Source organism: Terrapene carolina, unplaced genomic scaffold (genome assembly GCF_002925995.2).
Source record: "Terrapene carolina triunguis isolate 2854851 unplaced genomic scaffold, T_m_triunguis-2.0 Scaffold62, whole genome shotgun sequence".
In the NCBI taxonomy this organism is placed as follows: Eukaryota; Metazoa; Chordata; order Testudines; family Emydidae; genus Terrapene; species Terrapene triunguis.
Genome location: NW_020664413.1, coordinates 46,784,801 through 46,801,263, shown reverse-complemented (window position 1 = coordinate 46,801,263; position 16,463 = coordinate 46,784,801). Strand labels below are relative to the sequence as shown.

At 41.7% G+C, this 16,463-nt stretch overlaps 1 protein-coding gene across 1 annotated transcript in view; it reads right to left on the bottom strand.

Moving 5' to 3' along the window:
- The window catches only part of ITGAV (integrin subunit alpha V), an 82,119-nt gene that overhangs the window by 45,187 nt on the left and 20,469 nt on the right, over positions 1-16,463 (bottom strand). Inside the window, exons 3-5 of the mRNA XM_024201142.3 lie at positions 3,361-3,452; positions 2,766-2,880; positions 1,042-1,103 (exon numbers count right to left, since the gene is read on the bottom strand). Of these exons, the coding sequence (XP_024056910.1) occupies positions 1,042-1,103; positions 2,766-2,880; positions 3,361-3,452 (269 nt within the window). The remainder of the gene's footprint in view (positions 1-1,041; positions 1,104-2,765; positions 2,881-3,360; positions 3,453-16,463) is intronic.

Sequence of the window (16,463 nt, the reverse complement as noted above, 5' to 3'; positions counted from 1 at the left end):
GGGCAGGGTGGGGGCACTGCACAGAGCCCCTGTGGCCATTCCTCCACCTAGGAGCATTAACCTCGGCCAATGGGAGCTGTGGGGGCAGCGCCCGCAGGCGAAGGCAGTGCACAGAGCCGCTGGCCGCATCTCTCCGGACATGTCACCACTTGTGGGGAGCTGCCCAAGGTGAGTGCCGCCCAGATCCAGCACCCTGAAGCCTCTCCCACACCCCAACCCACTGCCCCTCTCCCGCACCTGCACCCCCTCCCAGAGCCCACGCCCCCCAACCCCTCCCAAAAGGATGAATTATAGAGCTTTCTAGTTTGCAAAGTGCCAGATAACACAGCTTTTCCTGTACTTGGTATGGCTATGATCCAGCAAAGCATGTTTGTAATTTTAAGCACAAGCAGTCCCATTCAAGTCATTGGGACTACCTGTGTGCTTACAGCAATGCATGTGCTTATGCGTGTTGCTGGATCAAGTCCTGTTTTTTATGTGATGCTTAGCTTTGTAAACATTTTTTCTATGTTTGGATTTAAACACATTTTCATACAGCAACCTACATACATAAAGAAAGAAAACATAAGGAAGAGAACAAGAGCAAGAAGATACAGAAAATTTAGAGCTGTGGCTCAATAAGCAGCAGTGATTTGGGTCTACAAGCACAGTCTACTAATGGAGTTATTAAGAGGGGGTTACACTGTCACTTTCAGAGCAAGTAATTTCTGGAAGAGAACTGACTTAGTGACTTGAAGTGACCAGTGTATGGTTAAGTGTCTAATAAAATTACATTGACAGAAGCTGGAAATGCAGGGTACTTATGTAGGGCATGATCTTTCAGAGCTTAGGTGCTAAGCACCTTGCAGGATCAGGGCTCATAATGATGGCTTGTTCCAAACTTTTCAATTAGTTTACTTTTTTTACTTAATTTTTACTTTTAGGAATGATGGATCTTTAGTTTAAAAAATAGATACATGCCTATATCAGGTATTGGTTGGAACTGCTGTAATTTGTCTGCTGACTTGTGAAAACAGGCTACATCCAATGAGCATCACATACCTTTGTAAAATCAATGCTAAAGCCTCCTTGACAAAATCCCTGTCCATCAGCATCAATAATTGCTACAAAAAAAAGATGGGGAGAGAGTGATAAATTAAACTTTGTGACAGGGAATGGTAAGATGGTTATAATTACATTGACCCATCCTGCTCAAACATCCTTGGATGGCCAGAGCCTGGACTGGGTGAACTTGAACTCCAGGTGATTTTTGGTTTGGTGTGAGGGAGATTTTTGTCCCTCTCTCTGAAGCAGTGGTCAAAGCCAGAGGTCAGATACCAAGTTAGGTGCTTCAATAGTTTGTTCTAATATGGCAAGGCAGATATTTCTTCCTGTTCTTCAACACATAATCAAATACCTTTAGGATTAGTTCTAGGCCTATCTGAATAGAAGTAAATGGTAACTCCATATTCCTGCTGAGTTAAATTCCAAAGGTATTGGGGAAAAATAGATGTAACGTATCTGGAAAAAGGAACATATTTTTCTCTTTCTATGCAAAAAACAAAACAAAACACAAAAACACAAACAAAAAAAACCACACCACCACCAGAAAGCTATATAACTATAATATATTTCAAGGGTTGTCTGAAGAAGAAGAAGAGAAAAGCATTCCAGGCTGATAGTTCCCATGCTAGGATTCAGCCCAGAGAGAGATTTTATGACTGAGTTAATCCCCTGAATATACAGCTTTAGGGCAGTAATATGACAGGCCCTTATTTATAACTGTTGAATATTCGTTAAGTTTAAGACATAGACGTTTATGCTTTTATGTTGGATGACTATGGAATGCACTTCCTGCTGTTCTGCAGAATTTCTCAGTCAGTGTTGTGATTCAAAAGGAGGTTAAAGAAATAGGGTAACAAATTTCAAAAGTAATCTCTTATTCTGGGTGCTCAAGTTGAGACATCTTGGGTCTGATTTCAGAGGTGTGAGCCACCACAGCCCCCACTGATATGACCAAGGTTTGTGGTGCTCAGCACTTTCAAACAAATAGACCCATGATATCTGAAATTGAGTACAAAAAACACGAAGGCACCAAAAACCAGAGGCTACTTTTGAAAATGTTAGCAACTAAAAGTAGGGTGTTATTTGACACAGCTAAGCAGCACAGAAGTGAGACTGTTCTGTGCAGGGCACTTTGTACTCATAATATGTTGCAGTACCCTAGTTATTCTCTTCTTCAGTAGTTCACTGGCAGCAACTTTAATCTGCTCTGGCACATTTCATACAGTTAAAAGGAGCATCAATTGGAGCATTAATATGACATTAATAATTCCAGATTCAGAAATTCATGCATTGGGGGTTGCAACAGAGCAACAGCCACATCCCAGAAGGAAAGTGGGCTCATTTTGGATGCCGCAACAATTATCAATGAGCTGTGAAATTCATATCTGGATTTTCCAAAATTCAGGGATATTTGGATCCATGGTCTTAGTTTGATCCACTGTAGGGAACGGGGGTGGGAGTGGTGGGGGGTGGAGAGAGAGACACCGACATCTGTGAAATTTGAATGCAAATCCTGAACACCTCGAAAGTTCAGGAGTGCCCAGACCTGGGGCTTTGGGTCAGGCTCTTCCCCAATTGCCACAAATGCCAACCTGACCATGGAAAAAGAGGGAAGGCACAAAACAGATTCTCTTCTTACTCCCCACAAATATACATAAAATTGGTGTAACAGAGGAGAAACTGAAATTACTAAGTTAAACAACAAAACCGTCTATACGTACTCGATCTGCAGGGAGCATATTCAACAGCCTTAGATCCATCATGAAGGTAACAAGTTCCTACAGGCTCTCTCTCCTGTTTCACTTCAGTTCTCCAATGATACAAGGGGGCACAGGCCTGAGGAAAAGACATGACAGTCTATAAAACAGATCTCTCTTCAGAACGCCTGAGCAGGTCGGATGGATCTTTGCACCATTGTTCTACTGCATGCCCAAGGAAAAAAGATCCAAAAGCACTGCTTTTAGTAGAAGTACATCACATTGCCTACACAATGGGCAGTTGTAACAACCTTAGACAAGGAAAAGTCCACTTGTATTTTTAGAAATGTGCATTCGTTGATAGAAGGCTGTGTAAAACTCGCATAAAAGAATCTGTTGGAAGGGCTTTAGAGGAATTTTTCAGAAATAACTTCAACATCCACTAATTCATGAATTATACTAGACTTTCCCTAGCACAAGAAGAAAAGCCAGCCAATAAACTCCTAATGAGAAACTCAAATTGGATGGCAAGGCTAAGTTTAATTCTGAATTGTCACAGTCCTTTCATTGCAGTATTTTCCTGTAGAAGTGTCCGAAAAACATTACAAGCAAGACTTACCAGAATTTTATCATTTTTAGACCTCACAGATGCTCCAAACCACTGATGAGACTTAAACTCCAGTGGATCATTAGGTGCAAAATTTCTATCGCCTACAAAGAAAATTAAAAACACAGCATTATTTCATGAGAACCAAGTGAGCTTTAAAGAAACAATACTAATACAGACAGAGATAAAAAGCAAGCCAAAACCAATAATATTTGAGGGCAGAAATAGCTTTGATAGAAGTAATTTTTTTCTGATGTGCTTATGGGATATGTGACTATTTACCCAACATGTAAGAAGCATAGGCAGAATGCTGAATTACTGTAAGAGCACAAGTGTTGCAATTTCCACTCTGAATGTTATCAAATCAAGTAAAGATTCAAAAATATACCAACTGATATGATTAGATACAAAGCAGGAGTAAAGTTTTGCTGTCTACAGTAACCAATGAGTTAAAACGTAAGTAAGTTGAATAAGACAGTTATGGCTAACTTGCGCCTTCCTAAGGGCGTATGTGCATTGACTTCATACTTTAAGTTAATTCCCCTTCACTTTCCTGAGTACCCCCATATACATGCCCTAAAAGTTAACTGTTGTTGTGGAAGCTTGGGAGGAGTAAGTTAACTTGAATGGTTTCTTGTGTAAGTGTAAATGTAAAAATCATCTAACATACCCAGCCCTGATCCTTCTCCCACTAAGAGCAATGGAAATTTTGCCATTTCAGTGAGAAGAGAATCAAGCCCCTAGGGTACAGCACTCAGAGTGGGAGATAACTAAGGGCTTGTCTACATAGGGGAAATAGCCTGGAATAGCCTGAAAATGGATTAACCTAGAGGCACAAGGAGGTAGTGAAGAATAAATTACTGCAGTTTAAATCCACACCCTAGCTTATTTTGCAATAGCTTCCTTGTGTACACAAGACATGAAAATTACTGAAGTTTTGCTATGTCTGTGTTTAAAGTATCAGCAAGCTGACTAGTTGATACATCAGTCCCACGTGCTGCAAAAAATACCCTCTCCTGTGAATCAGCAGCTCCATTACTCAATACTTGTGACTACTTGAATCAAAACTTCCTTGTACATTATACACCTTGTAAGGAAATCTCTGTGTCCATAGGCATGCTATTACTTCCTGATGGGGAAATCCTGCGGAAAGGAAAACAAAGCAGACTCCAGTCCCCACAGGCAGCTAAAACAAACAGGTGGCTGGATAACCCTTAGGGCTGGTCTACCCTGGGGGGGGGGGGGGGGGGAATTAATCCAAGATACGCAACTTCAGCTACGCGAACAGCGTAGCTGAAGTCGAAGTATCTTGGATCGAATTACCTGGGGTCCACACGGCGCGGGATCGATGGCCGCAGCTCCCCCGTCGACTGCGCTACCGCCGCTCGCTCTGGTGGAGTTCCGGAGTCGACGGTGAGCGCGTTCGGGGATCGATATATTGCTTCTTAACGAGACACGCTATATCGATCCCGGATAAATCGATTGCTACCCGCCGATAGGGCGGGTAGTGAAGACGTACCCTTAGTCTGATCTTAGTCCAGAACAATACAGAAACCAAGACAGGTTTCCATAGTGTCAGAGAAAGTTATTTTATTTTTCTAATTTCAATAGCACAAAGAGGCCAATGAAAAAGACATTTCAGTCCCTTCTGCTCTCTCACCATATTCCTATTTAATACTTCAATGGCCAGTAAAAGTGCACATCTCTCCACGATCAGCAGCCTGTAGATTTATATTACCACCCAGCGGTAGCAGAATTTGGTCAATTTCTGTCTGGAACAGAAATCTGTAATTTGAAGCCAGGTATCTTCTGAATGAGATTTGATTGTTTACAGTATGTACACAAGTCCTGTAACCCTTCAACAGGTTTGGTAACACATGGCACACAGGCAAATCCTTCTTCCAGAATCCTCAGGCAAGGCACTTTTTGCCCTGTCCCCAGAAACAGCTGTCTTGTTTCTGAGGGGCCCCCCACAAATCTCTCTTTTTACAGACTAATCCCTTCAATTTTACACCTGGGGAACTCCTAATCCCAGGCTGCTCACCAAGGCTACATGACCTGGAAAAGTGAACCTGGGGCTCTGCAGTACCAAGGAAGTTGGAACCTCAGTGCTTCAAGTGCCAGACAAAGGAGAATGTTTTAACCCACACAATAACAATACCCTTAATGATGTGTTGGGTTGTGGTTACTGTGTATGGCATCTTTAACTCTTTTTATGGGGAGTTTCATCCTAGGTGCTTCCATCTCAGTGATTATGCAACCATTAAGCACCTTTTGCCATAACAATATTAAAAAGGTAGAGAATGAGGTGGGTTTATAAAAAGAAGCAAAAAAAAAAAAAGATTAGTTTCCCTAATTAAAGCTTTCCCTATGCTGATATATCTAGGACTTGACTGAACTAAGTTATAGGTTAACAGTTGAATTTTCCAAAGCATCCTGCATGACTATGCTCCCACTGAAATCAAGCACTGGGTGCTTTTGAAAAATTCCACCCTAAACTTCTAGAAAGGTACCCACCTTGTATAGGGCCATGTCTACACTGGCAACTGAATGGCAAAACTTTTGTCTTTCAGAGGTGTTATAAAAAACAAACAAACAAACAAACAAAACCCTGAAAGACAAAAGTTTTGCCGCAACAAGTGCCAGTGTGAACAGCGTGTTGTCAGCAGGAGCGCTCTCCTGCTGACAATGCAAATGCAAACACCGCTGGTTGGGAGTGGAAGTTTTTCTTGGCAGGAGAGACGACAAACAGCGGCTACACTGCACGACTTTTATCAGCACGGCTGTAGCGACACAGCCGTGTTGCTATAAGTTGTGTAATGTAGACAAAGCCTAGGGATTCTGGCAACTCGCTGTTGGAGTGGGAGGAGAGATTTAAGCATAGTTGTTTAGGTATATTCCACAAACACAGAAAATGATACCTTTGGTTCTTCTGAACATGCTCAGAAGTGTTCAACATACAGTATTAATACACAAATGTTTGACATGAGAGATTAAATTTTTGTTAACTAAGCCTTACAAAGAAGCTCAATTACTAAACAAAATCATCATATTTCATAAGCAGTGTTTAGACAAAGAGAAAAAAGAACTGTCTCCTCTCTTGAGCAAGGCAAAAACATCTCACCTACATGTATCAACAAGTGAGAAATATATGCACTGCAATAGCTTCTCCCTAGCAGCTTTTTTAGATTGTGCCAAAAGTTAATGTTTCACGAGAGTATTCTTTAGCCTGGCAGTCACAGAAAGTAAATTAGGCCTAGAGTCCTAAGCGTGCAAAACTGAAAATCAATAAGCGTTTACTAAAATTATGAAACTTTGGGTACGAGAGTTCACATGCTCTTACCAATGTAAGACATTTTGGTGGACAATTTTTTGTACTATTTATTTCTGAATTTTGTTAAACCATTGATGAGAAAATTACATCTAGCTACTATATATTTTAAATCAACAACTTTACAGATTGATTCATATTTTAATACATTTTTAAATTACTGTAAAACCATCTCAGTGAGCATCTCTCTCTAACCATAATGTTGCCGACCCCAAGTAAATAAATAAATACAGACATACATACATAAAATTGGTCAGGTCCTCAAAAATCATGATATTGTCTTAAAAACCATGAGATTTGAAAAATAATTAATTGGGGCTTCTTTTTATTTGCTTTCTGGTTTGGGGGCCTCAGAGTTCAATTTTGTTAAGCTTTTGTCCACAGACTAGAAACTTTTTTTTGTTTGTTTTTAAAATGAAAGCTGAGATTTTCACGTAACCATCAACTGACTGTAGTAACTGGGGCTTTAATACCAAATACCATGAGACTTCTGACTAAAAAAGAGAGTTGACAACACTTTCACTGTTAACCCCTGTCCATTCTCTCCATTTTGTTTGTTGCATCATCTTGTCTTGTTTTAAACTTAAATTGTAAGCTCTTTGGGACAGACTCTCTCTCCTACTATGAATCTGTACAGCACCTAGCACAATGGACACTTTGGTTTCTCTGCAGTACAAATAAAATAACTACAAAATGAAAATCTAGTGCAGACCTGACCCCGCCCCCCTTCCCTTGCAAAGTAAAATGCAACTTTAATCCCAACCAAAAAATCCCCTCAGGAAAAAAATTGTCTAAGTAGACCTTGCAGCATGCTCCACTGTCAACTGACCAGAGTTCCACACAGAAAACATGCCACCAGATCCTCTCCTGTTTAAATCCAAAGCCACTGGGCTGGTCTTCACTGCTAAAGGAGCTGTGTTTTTCTACCTCGAAGTAGCTAATGCGCATAAGCTATCGGGAGGCAATAACCCAGTGAAGACAAGACACTTAGATTGACCTTGAAGTAAACACACTGAGGTCAGCCCTATTGCCTCCTCCCCGCTCCCCCGCAGACTGACAGCAGCAAATTTACCTCACAGTTTAAAAAAAAAAAAAAAAAAAAAGGGTGGGGCGGAGGGGAGGGCTCATCTTCACTGTGTCTTTACCACAGGATAGCTCACGCCCATTAGTTACCCTTCAGTAAAAAATGCAGCTGCCCTTTTTTTTTTTTTTTTTTTTTTTTAAAGCATTGAAGACAAGCTCATTAGGTCAACTGCAATGGTACCAACATGGAGTGAAGTGCCTTTGAGGGTACGTCTACACTGCAAACAAGGACTCCCCAGGCAGCATGTCTCAGCCTAGGTCAACTGACTTGGGCTCAGGCTATGGGGCTAAAAATTGCAGTGTAGCCGTTCAGGCTTCAGCTTGAATCCAGGCTCCAAGACCCTCCCCTTCTCCCTCACTGAGTTTCAGAACCTGCAATCCAGCCCCAATGTCTACACTGCTATTTTTAGCCCCATAGTGGAAGCCCGAATCAGCTGATCTGAGCTGTGAGACTCTGCTGCAAATCTTTTTTTGCAGCATAGACATATCCTAAAATAGCCAGGGCCTTAGCATACAGGGCTTCTTAGGTCAAAACCAACCCAGGTGGATAACATAGTTAACCTTGCTGCTCTAAGTTTCTACAGCAGTGTTCATTCTTCTTTTATTTTAACTCTTTTGTAGCTTATCAAGGCTGCCTAATGAATGCCTGTCATGGGGTGTATGTACCCCACACTGGGCCAGCAACCAAAGAATTAATACAGGCGCTGTTGGCCAAGGCTGATTGGAAGCCTTGCAGCAGCTGGAAGGATAAAAGGGCTGGGAAGCGGAAGGGTGGGTGGATACCAGAGGAGTGAGCAGGTTAGAGGAAGGAGCTCCTGCCAGCAAACTACTAAAGAGCTGACCAGAAACAACAGCCCAGGAGGGGATGAACGATGGACAGGCTAGAGAGCCTGCAGAGATCCAGGGGAAGCAGCTGCAGGCACGGTCTGAGACAGAAGAACCCTGATTTTCCTTATCTAACTTGAGGTCCTTGAACTGGAACCTAGTGGAGTGGGCGGGCCTGGGTTCCCCTATCAACTGCCAATGGACCTGGCACTGGAGAAAGGCTTTTCAGACTCCTGGTCACCAGAATTAGATGGACAGCCCCGCTAGGCTAGGTGAGCCCAGGGGCTGTGCCATGCATGGCCAGAGGGGGCACTGTTGCACTGACACACTACCCCACAACGCCTTTAAAACACTGCATCCAATTTTTAAATGGGTGTTTGAATGCACACCTAGGAGGTACACATTTTGCTAAGACAGATTTGTTAATTTTTCAAACTCCATCTACAAATCTCCTTGCCAAGTTAAAATGCATCCATTACAAGGAACACAGTTGGTGGGTAAGCCCCTTCATTTTCAGTTTAAACCAATTTTTAACGAAAAAATTATGGGTTTTACAAAAAGTATTTGGTTTTTTTCTTGATTTTCATCCTACTTTTGTATCATTCAAATATATAAAAAAATAATTTGTTGCATTAGGAAAATACAATACACTGCATGAGATATATGTATTACGATAATACATTAGTCTGCGTCTATATGCAAAGCTGCCTCTTGAAGTAAGGCTATGTATTAGTCTAGAAGATACACACAAACAAACAGGCCTGCACTCAAGCTCTAAGTGCGAACACATCTGAACGTACTGATGAATCGCACATCTACCACGTCACATTTCAAGCTGTTAGCAGATAATGGTTTAAAGATTTGATATATTAAAATGGGAAGAAAACAAAAATCTGTATCAGAATACGTCTCAAAACACAAGGAAGTATTCAAAAGTTTTAAAAAAATCAGGAGAAAAGGATGAAAGTTGAGTGTACATAGTGCAAATGGTATGGCCAATTGTTAAATGTAAATATTTATAGGCTAATAGTTCTAAATCTACAACAGTAAACTGTTTATTCAAATGAAAAGTTTTATTTGGGGATTAGAAATATATTGTTTTCTTAAACTCAGAGGTGGTATTGTGGTTTGAGTTCAGTTTTAGTTCTGCAGCAAACCACATTGAATTCTTTTAATCAAAGCATTAACCTACTGAATACTTTTTTCCCGTCCTTCTGTCCACCACAATAAACCCTGATATTTACCCAGAAAAAGTAATAATTTTGCACCGATTTTCACCTGTTTTTGTTGCTGTAGTGATAAACTCCCCGGAAACATTAAATAAAATAAAAACTGAAAATGACGGGCCTTAACCATGGGGTACATGTCACATAAATAAAAATGAATGTATAAATGCCAGATCTGTGTTGAGGCTTTTCCTTTGTGCATCTGTTCCACCATCCTACTTATCATCTCATGTACCTTTTCGTTAGGGAAAAGGACCTGATGTGCCAACTCAATAGTGCTCAGCCCCTTGCCACCCCTAGGACTTTTTCCTCTTTCTAGTCAGAGCAGGCAATTACTCCAAACAAAAAGTACCTTCACCTAACTGGTCCTAACACAATTATGCCTTGATACATTCCAGTTCTATTATATTCAAGCCTCCTGCTCAAGAACAAACTTGGTATCCTTTACTGATCAGTTTTGTGGGTGTATTTTTGCTGTTGGAGAAATGGGACATTGTCATTATTATATTAAATAGGACTTAAATTTACATCTGGAAGTTGGGATGGGGAGAAATGGCAGGAAGAGGAGGAGATTATTAATCACACTCTTTCAAAGAAGGCAGAGAGATTCAAGAAAGGGGGAGGTTTATTTCTGACATATTTTTGGCCAGTCCGCTACAGTCTATGCTTTCTTCATTCAATATAAATGCTATTTGCTATATAAACAATGGTGAAGTTACTGTTAAGTGATCTGGAAGTTGTGCTATGCAACCCTTAACATGCTTGGAAGCAGAAACTCATGAAAACTCCATGGTAATGAGAAGATTGGACTGTAAACATTGTCCCCCTCTGGAAGTGAGAGTCTGAATTGAGGTAACTGTATGAGTCAAGACAAGAGGCACTGAACTGGTGTTGAAGTTTGGCCCAGACGACGAATAATTAAAAAGCTGTAAAATTTTAAGACTGACCTAATTTACAGAATAGATTAAAGTCTCCTCAGTAAAATAAGGACTGGTGCAGTTAAGATGAGTTTTAATAAATGGAAACTTAATGCAGCTAGCCAAAAAAGGCAACCTTACAAAATATACAGGAGTGCTCTTCTCAGAAAGCAGTATTGTAGATGGTTTGAAGCTGGACATCTTCCACCTAAAATCTGAATAAAGGTTTGAATGTGGGGGATCGTGAGCCAAGAGGGCGAATGTTAATCATCATTTAAAAGTCCCATGCTGTGAAGGGACTGACTCCTGCATGAGTATCACTTGGTTAGCAAGCCTGTTTGGATCATGACCCAGTGATAAACGGGAACACAAAGCTCCTGCTTACCTCTGATTGGGGGAAAAAATCCTGTTACTTCCTCAAGGCTCTGTTGGAGCAACAGAATTCCCCCCATTCTCCCCCCCTCACCTCATTTGATGTAAGCAAGAAGCTGTGTGTTCCAGCTAGTCCTTAAATCACGATCCAACTACACCCAGTGAAACAATATTCTGGCAGAAATCTACCTATTCACAAACACACAAGAGTGATTTCTCCAGCGTTGGGAACTGACAGCACATTGGTGAGGTTTTACACATGTAACACCTCTCCCCACTCTGTAGTCACTGGAGTTACCCTGAGCCCGATTCAGATTTCACTTACTTCAGGGTAAATCACAGAGATGACAGTTGGGTTTCAAAAGAGCTATAGGAGTGTGAAGGAGGAGTTAGCAAGATTAGAATCGATCCCTCTAATTACAAATGAAGAAACAGCCTTCACACAGGTGAGTGGTTTGTTTTTGAACCAAACAGCTCCCTTTGAGATTCGCAGGTTTAAATCTCTGTCCATGTCAGTGGCCAAATCTACACTACCCCTTACTTTGGTATAATTTACGTTGCTCGGGTGTGTGAATAAGCCACCTCCCTAAATTCTCTCTGTCGGCACACAGCATTTTCACCAAATGTGTTACAACAGCGCAGCTGCACCAATGTAGCACTTCTAGTGTAGGCTAGCCCAGTAAAACAATCATGCCCATTTAAAAAACAACATTTTGCTAAAAGTGGATAATTTCCAAAGATACCAACTTTCCTAGTCCTGAGATCCATTGATGAAAAGTGCTATACAACAGCTATATTATCATCCCAAATTCCCTTCCTTATCCTATTCTAGGGGAAAGCAGGAGTTCCCCACTATTTCCTCCTCAATATACATAAATTTGCCTTCAAGAGTTTTGTTCAATTTCACAACATGCTAGTTCTGCCCTTAACTCTCTATCAGCAGTTCCTAAACTATGGAACACTGAAAGGATGAAGCTGCACAAAGCAGCTAATATGCCCTCCTAAAACTAAATAGGTCACAAATAGAGCCAGGCCAGACTGGTGGAGTAGGCTTCCAAACAAAGCCTTTTATTGTCTAGGATCACCCACTTCAGTATGGAAGGAAGCTGAGAAATGTAAGGGGGGGAGGGGGGCATTTATTATTTATTATTATTTCCCTTTTGAAAACCTTATTTCTCTTTTAGCGTGGATCAAAACAATCGATCTCAAACGAATTTCAGCCAAAATGAATACAGGACAACTCCTTCGTAAACACTGTGGTATACTAAACGTGGGCAGTGAAAGAATACAGCTAATTGGGAAAGTGCCAAACTGCACCCGGTCAGACTTAGCCTATGTAACTTTTTTTCCTGGAACAATCAGGAAAAAGCTGGAATGGACTCAAACATTTCAACCAGTACATGAAAACCCCAGACTTCAAGCCTGGTAATTTTCTGTAGATGCTTTTCCCAGTTCCCGATTTCAGGAAGTGATACAGAAAAGGCAGAGAGTTCTGGAGACATCCTCATTGCCAGGAAAAAGATTGAAACTAACAGTGAGTCACAATCTGTGGATATATATATATTATATATAAATGTTTAAAGAGGTGGGGGAGACAGTTTATCACTGCAGAGCCAGCACTTTCTGTGCTAAAATGGAATTTGCCAGAGAAATCTGCAACTCATTAGCATGGAAGTTCAAAGTTGTATTAAGAGCATATTTTAGTTTACAATAGTTTAATGGAACTTTCTGTATTTTGTCAGATAACTAAGTATTTGAATTAGCAAGGAAGCTCTTGAAGCAGGGACTCAAAAATACATGTTATGAAGCTGACTGCACAGGGCTGTACACAGAGGCATTTTGAAATGGAACAGTCACATTTTCCCAATCTAATATGCAATTCAAGAGCTCACAAGTACACTGCATTGAAACATTAACAGGAAAGATTGTCATTGCAAACTTAAAACTTTTTACTATTATTTTGAAAAGCTTACAGGATTCCAAACAATGCCCTAAACATTCTTGAAAAAGGGAGAGTTAATTTCAATCTTGCAGGCGTGATACTCAAGAGAACTGCAAGAGACTTGAAAGGAAGAAGAATATAATTTCCTATTTGGAAGTAGTCACATAACAGAATCCTTTAGTTCACATTCATTTTCTACATATTGCTCACATGTGTACAATTTGATAGACTTCAGCTGGTCATGTAGGTCCCTGAAAAGTGTATGCGCATGTCTAGAATAAAATTTCATGGCTTTTAGTGATCCCACTCCCCCAAAATCCTATGGCAAAAAAACGGAGGCATTTATCCAGACTGCATAAAGCCAGTAAAGGTTACGCCCCCTGACATTCACTATATTACCGGTAACAAAAAATCTTAATGTGCCTTGTATGCTGGAAGCTGTTTGTGAGCGGCACAGCTGTGAGCTACTTCAGCAAGGCATTGTAAGGCACCCTAGGTTGCAGGGCAGGGGTGACACAGCTGCTCATTAGTATGGACTGTACCCTGGTACATCACACTTGATCAAAACTTACTTTTGCTGATGTTCATGTACAATGACTTCAAAACACCCATCTGCTCACTGATTTTTGTTACCTGTTACAATTAGTGTCTGACAATCTTTCGGCAAAATAAGAATAAATTTAATCTTTTCTAAAGAGGAGGACATCCCCGGTCTGTACAACTACTGTGAACTACCTTTCAGCATTTCAAAAAAAACCATCAGCTAGGCAACATTTGGAAATACTTTCAGCGGTAGATGGATCTGTGTCTGTGTAAGACCAGTCCTACTGAGTTATAAGGCTGTGAGGAGGGAGGGGCATGGAAGGTAAGTTGCATACCACAAAGCAATGAGAGACTGGCCCACAAACAGTTAAAACTAGTGGGTGCAGCAGTAAGGGTGTACCTTCTTTCAGAGGTGTAGTGTATATACACGGGTAGCTCCCCTAGCATGGGTACAAATAGCAGTATACACGGTCAGGCCTGGTTTAGGCAAGTAGAATGAGTACATATTCACACTCTCCAAGGGTGTATTTGAGTACATACCCTATACAGCTCTCTAGCCGCCCAAGGCATGCCTCCTGGTCTATGCCACTATTTTCAGCAGTGTATTGTCCTGCTGCCTCCCCGCTACTGGAGCCTTTTCCTACCACAGGGAATGACTTCAGCAGTGGTGAAAGGCTCCGGCAGCAGAAAAGCAGCAAGGAAAGGCTCCACCAGCTCCCCATTACTAGAGCCTTTCACTGCTGCCTCCACCCTGCCAGAGCCTTTCACTGCTGCGTGTAGCTACACATACCCCACACGTCGCTGCTAGTGGTGTGTAGTGTAGACGTAGACTAGAAATTAGGGATTTTCAGAAAAAGCTTCATGTAGGTGCACAGTTAGGGTTGCCAGGTGTCTGGGTTTCAACCAGAACGCCAGCAGCTCCGGTTAGCACCACTGACTGGGCCATTAAAAGTCCGGTTGGCAGCGCAGCGTGGCTAAGGCAGGCTCCCTACCTGCCGGGACTCCGTGCGGCTCCCGGAAGCAGCAGCATGTCCCTCCTCCGGCTACTACGCATAGGGGCAGCCAGAGGGCTCCGCAAGTGCAGGTTCTGCAGCTCCCATTGGCCGAGAGCTGCGGCCAATGGGAGCTGCAGGGTCAGCGCCTGCAGACGGGGCAGTGCGCAGAGCCGCCTGGCCACGCCGCTGCATAGGAGCCAGTGGGGGGGACATGCCCCTGCTTCTCGGAGCTGCTTGAGGTAAGCGCCACCCAGAGCCTGCACCCCTGACCACCTCCCATCTTCCAAACCCCTCATTCCCAGCCCCACTCCAGAGTCTGCACCGCCAGCCGTACACACCCTAACCCCCTCCCACACTCCAAAGCCCCCCTTGCATCCCGAATCCCTCATCTCCATTCCCACCCCAGAGTCCTCACCCCCTCCCGCACCCTAACCCCCTGAGCCAGCCCAGTGAAAATGAGCAAGTGAGTGAGGGTGGGGAGAGTGAGCAACAAAGGGAGGGGGGATGGAATGGACAGGGCCTTGTAGAAGGGGCGGGGCCTTAAGGCAACGGTGTTTGGTTTTGTGCGAGTAGAAAGTTGGCAACCCTATGTGCAGCCCATAGGGTGAATCATACCTTTTAACAAGTTTTATATAATTTGGTTTCAGAAGGAAAAGAGAGAGGGTGGTGTAGTAAAATTTAGCTACAGTTCAACGCCTGTGCATATTTTCACTATGAACAAAATTACCAGATCTGGCTGCCACGCAGCAAGGGCAGGAAATCAGATGCAAAACCCAGAGTATGTGCTAGAGCATCCGCCCTGTACAGTAGAGGTCCTCTACACAAAATTTGGTGGGGACGGGGAAGAAAGGAGAGAAATGAGAAAAGAAACTATTTGTTATAAGGATCATAGTTTTTCCATCTGAATCCCGAAAATCTAATTTTTAAAGCCATAGTTTAATACACAAGTTATGTTTTCACAGATAGGTCGTGAGGGTGAAGGTAGACAAGGTTTTCCCAACATGCTCTACAAGTTTTGTTTATAGCAATTTGGTTGGGAAACCAGTAACTCTCTGTATCTTCAAAGGAAGAGAAATTACTACTACATGATCTCTTTGCAATTATACAGTGTATATTGTTCTGGGAGTAGATTTCACCACAGCGTTTGTATTGAAGAATCACTTAACACCCACTTGGAGCTTCTTAACAAATGCTGAAATTGTATTTGAACACAGAAAGAAAACTCCAGAGAGAGTTTTAAGAAGTAATTCAGTTGAAAGAAACTGCTAGTGCTATGTTATGTTTACATTGTTAAACTAATAAGAAGTCAGGAAACTCAAAAAATTAAAATTTCCAGTGTTAATACACTTCGTGACAGTGATGTATTAAGCTACTCAGTGAATAAGATAAACAGGAATGGAAAAATTACCTAGCACTTATACTGTACACTCATCAGTAGATCTGCAACATAGTCAAGTTAAAGTTACAAAAACAATGTGCACTGCCTGACACTTCAATTTTGAAACCTTAACAATGTGTTAACACAAGATATTTTGTATTTACCCTAAAACAAGTATTTTTTGCACTGAACGTCCAATGTATTTTTTAAAAGGAAACGAATTTTGAAGCTTTTGTCTGGTGATGTTGTGACACCACTGTCATGTAATTAAGTTATGTTTTGTACAAAGTAAGTCTTGTGAGGTATCATTCAGAAAGTCTTTATCTGCTAGACATTAATATCTTGTTGGATTGTATGTGTTAGCGTCATATGTGAAATTATGAAGTTTGGCTACGTATGTGTTACTGAAACATGTTGTGAGATTGAAAGCATCCGTAATCAGCCTTTCAGATACAACAGTAAAAAGGCCAAACAATGCTAATGGCCTCCTGAGGAAATGCACC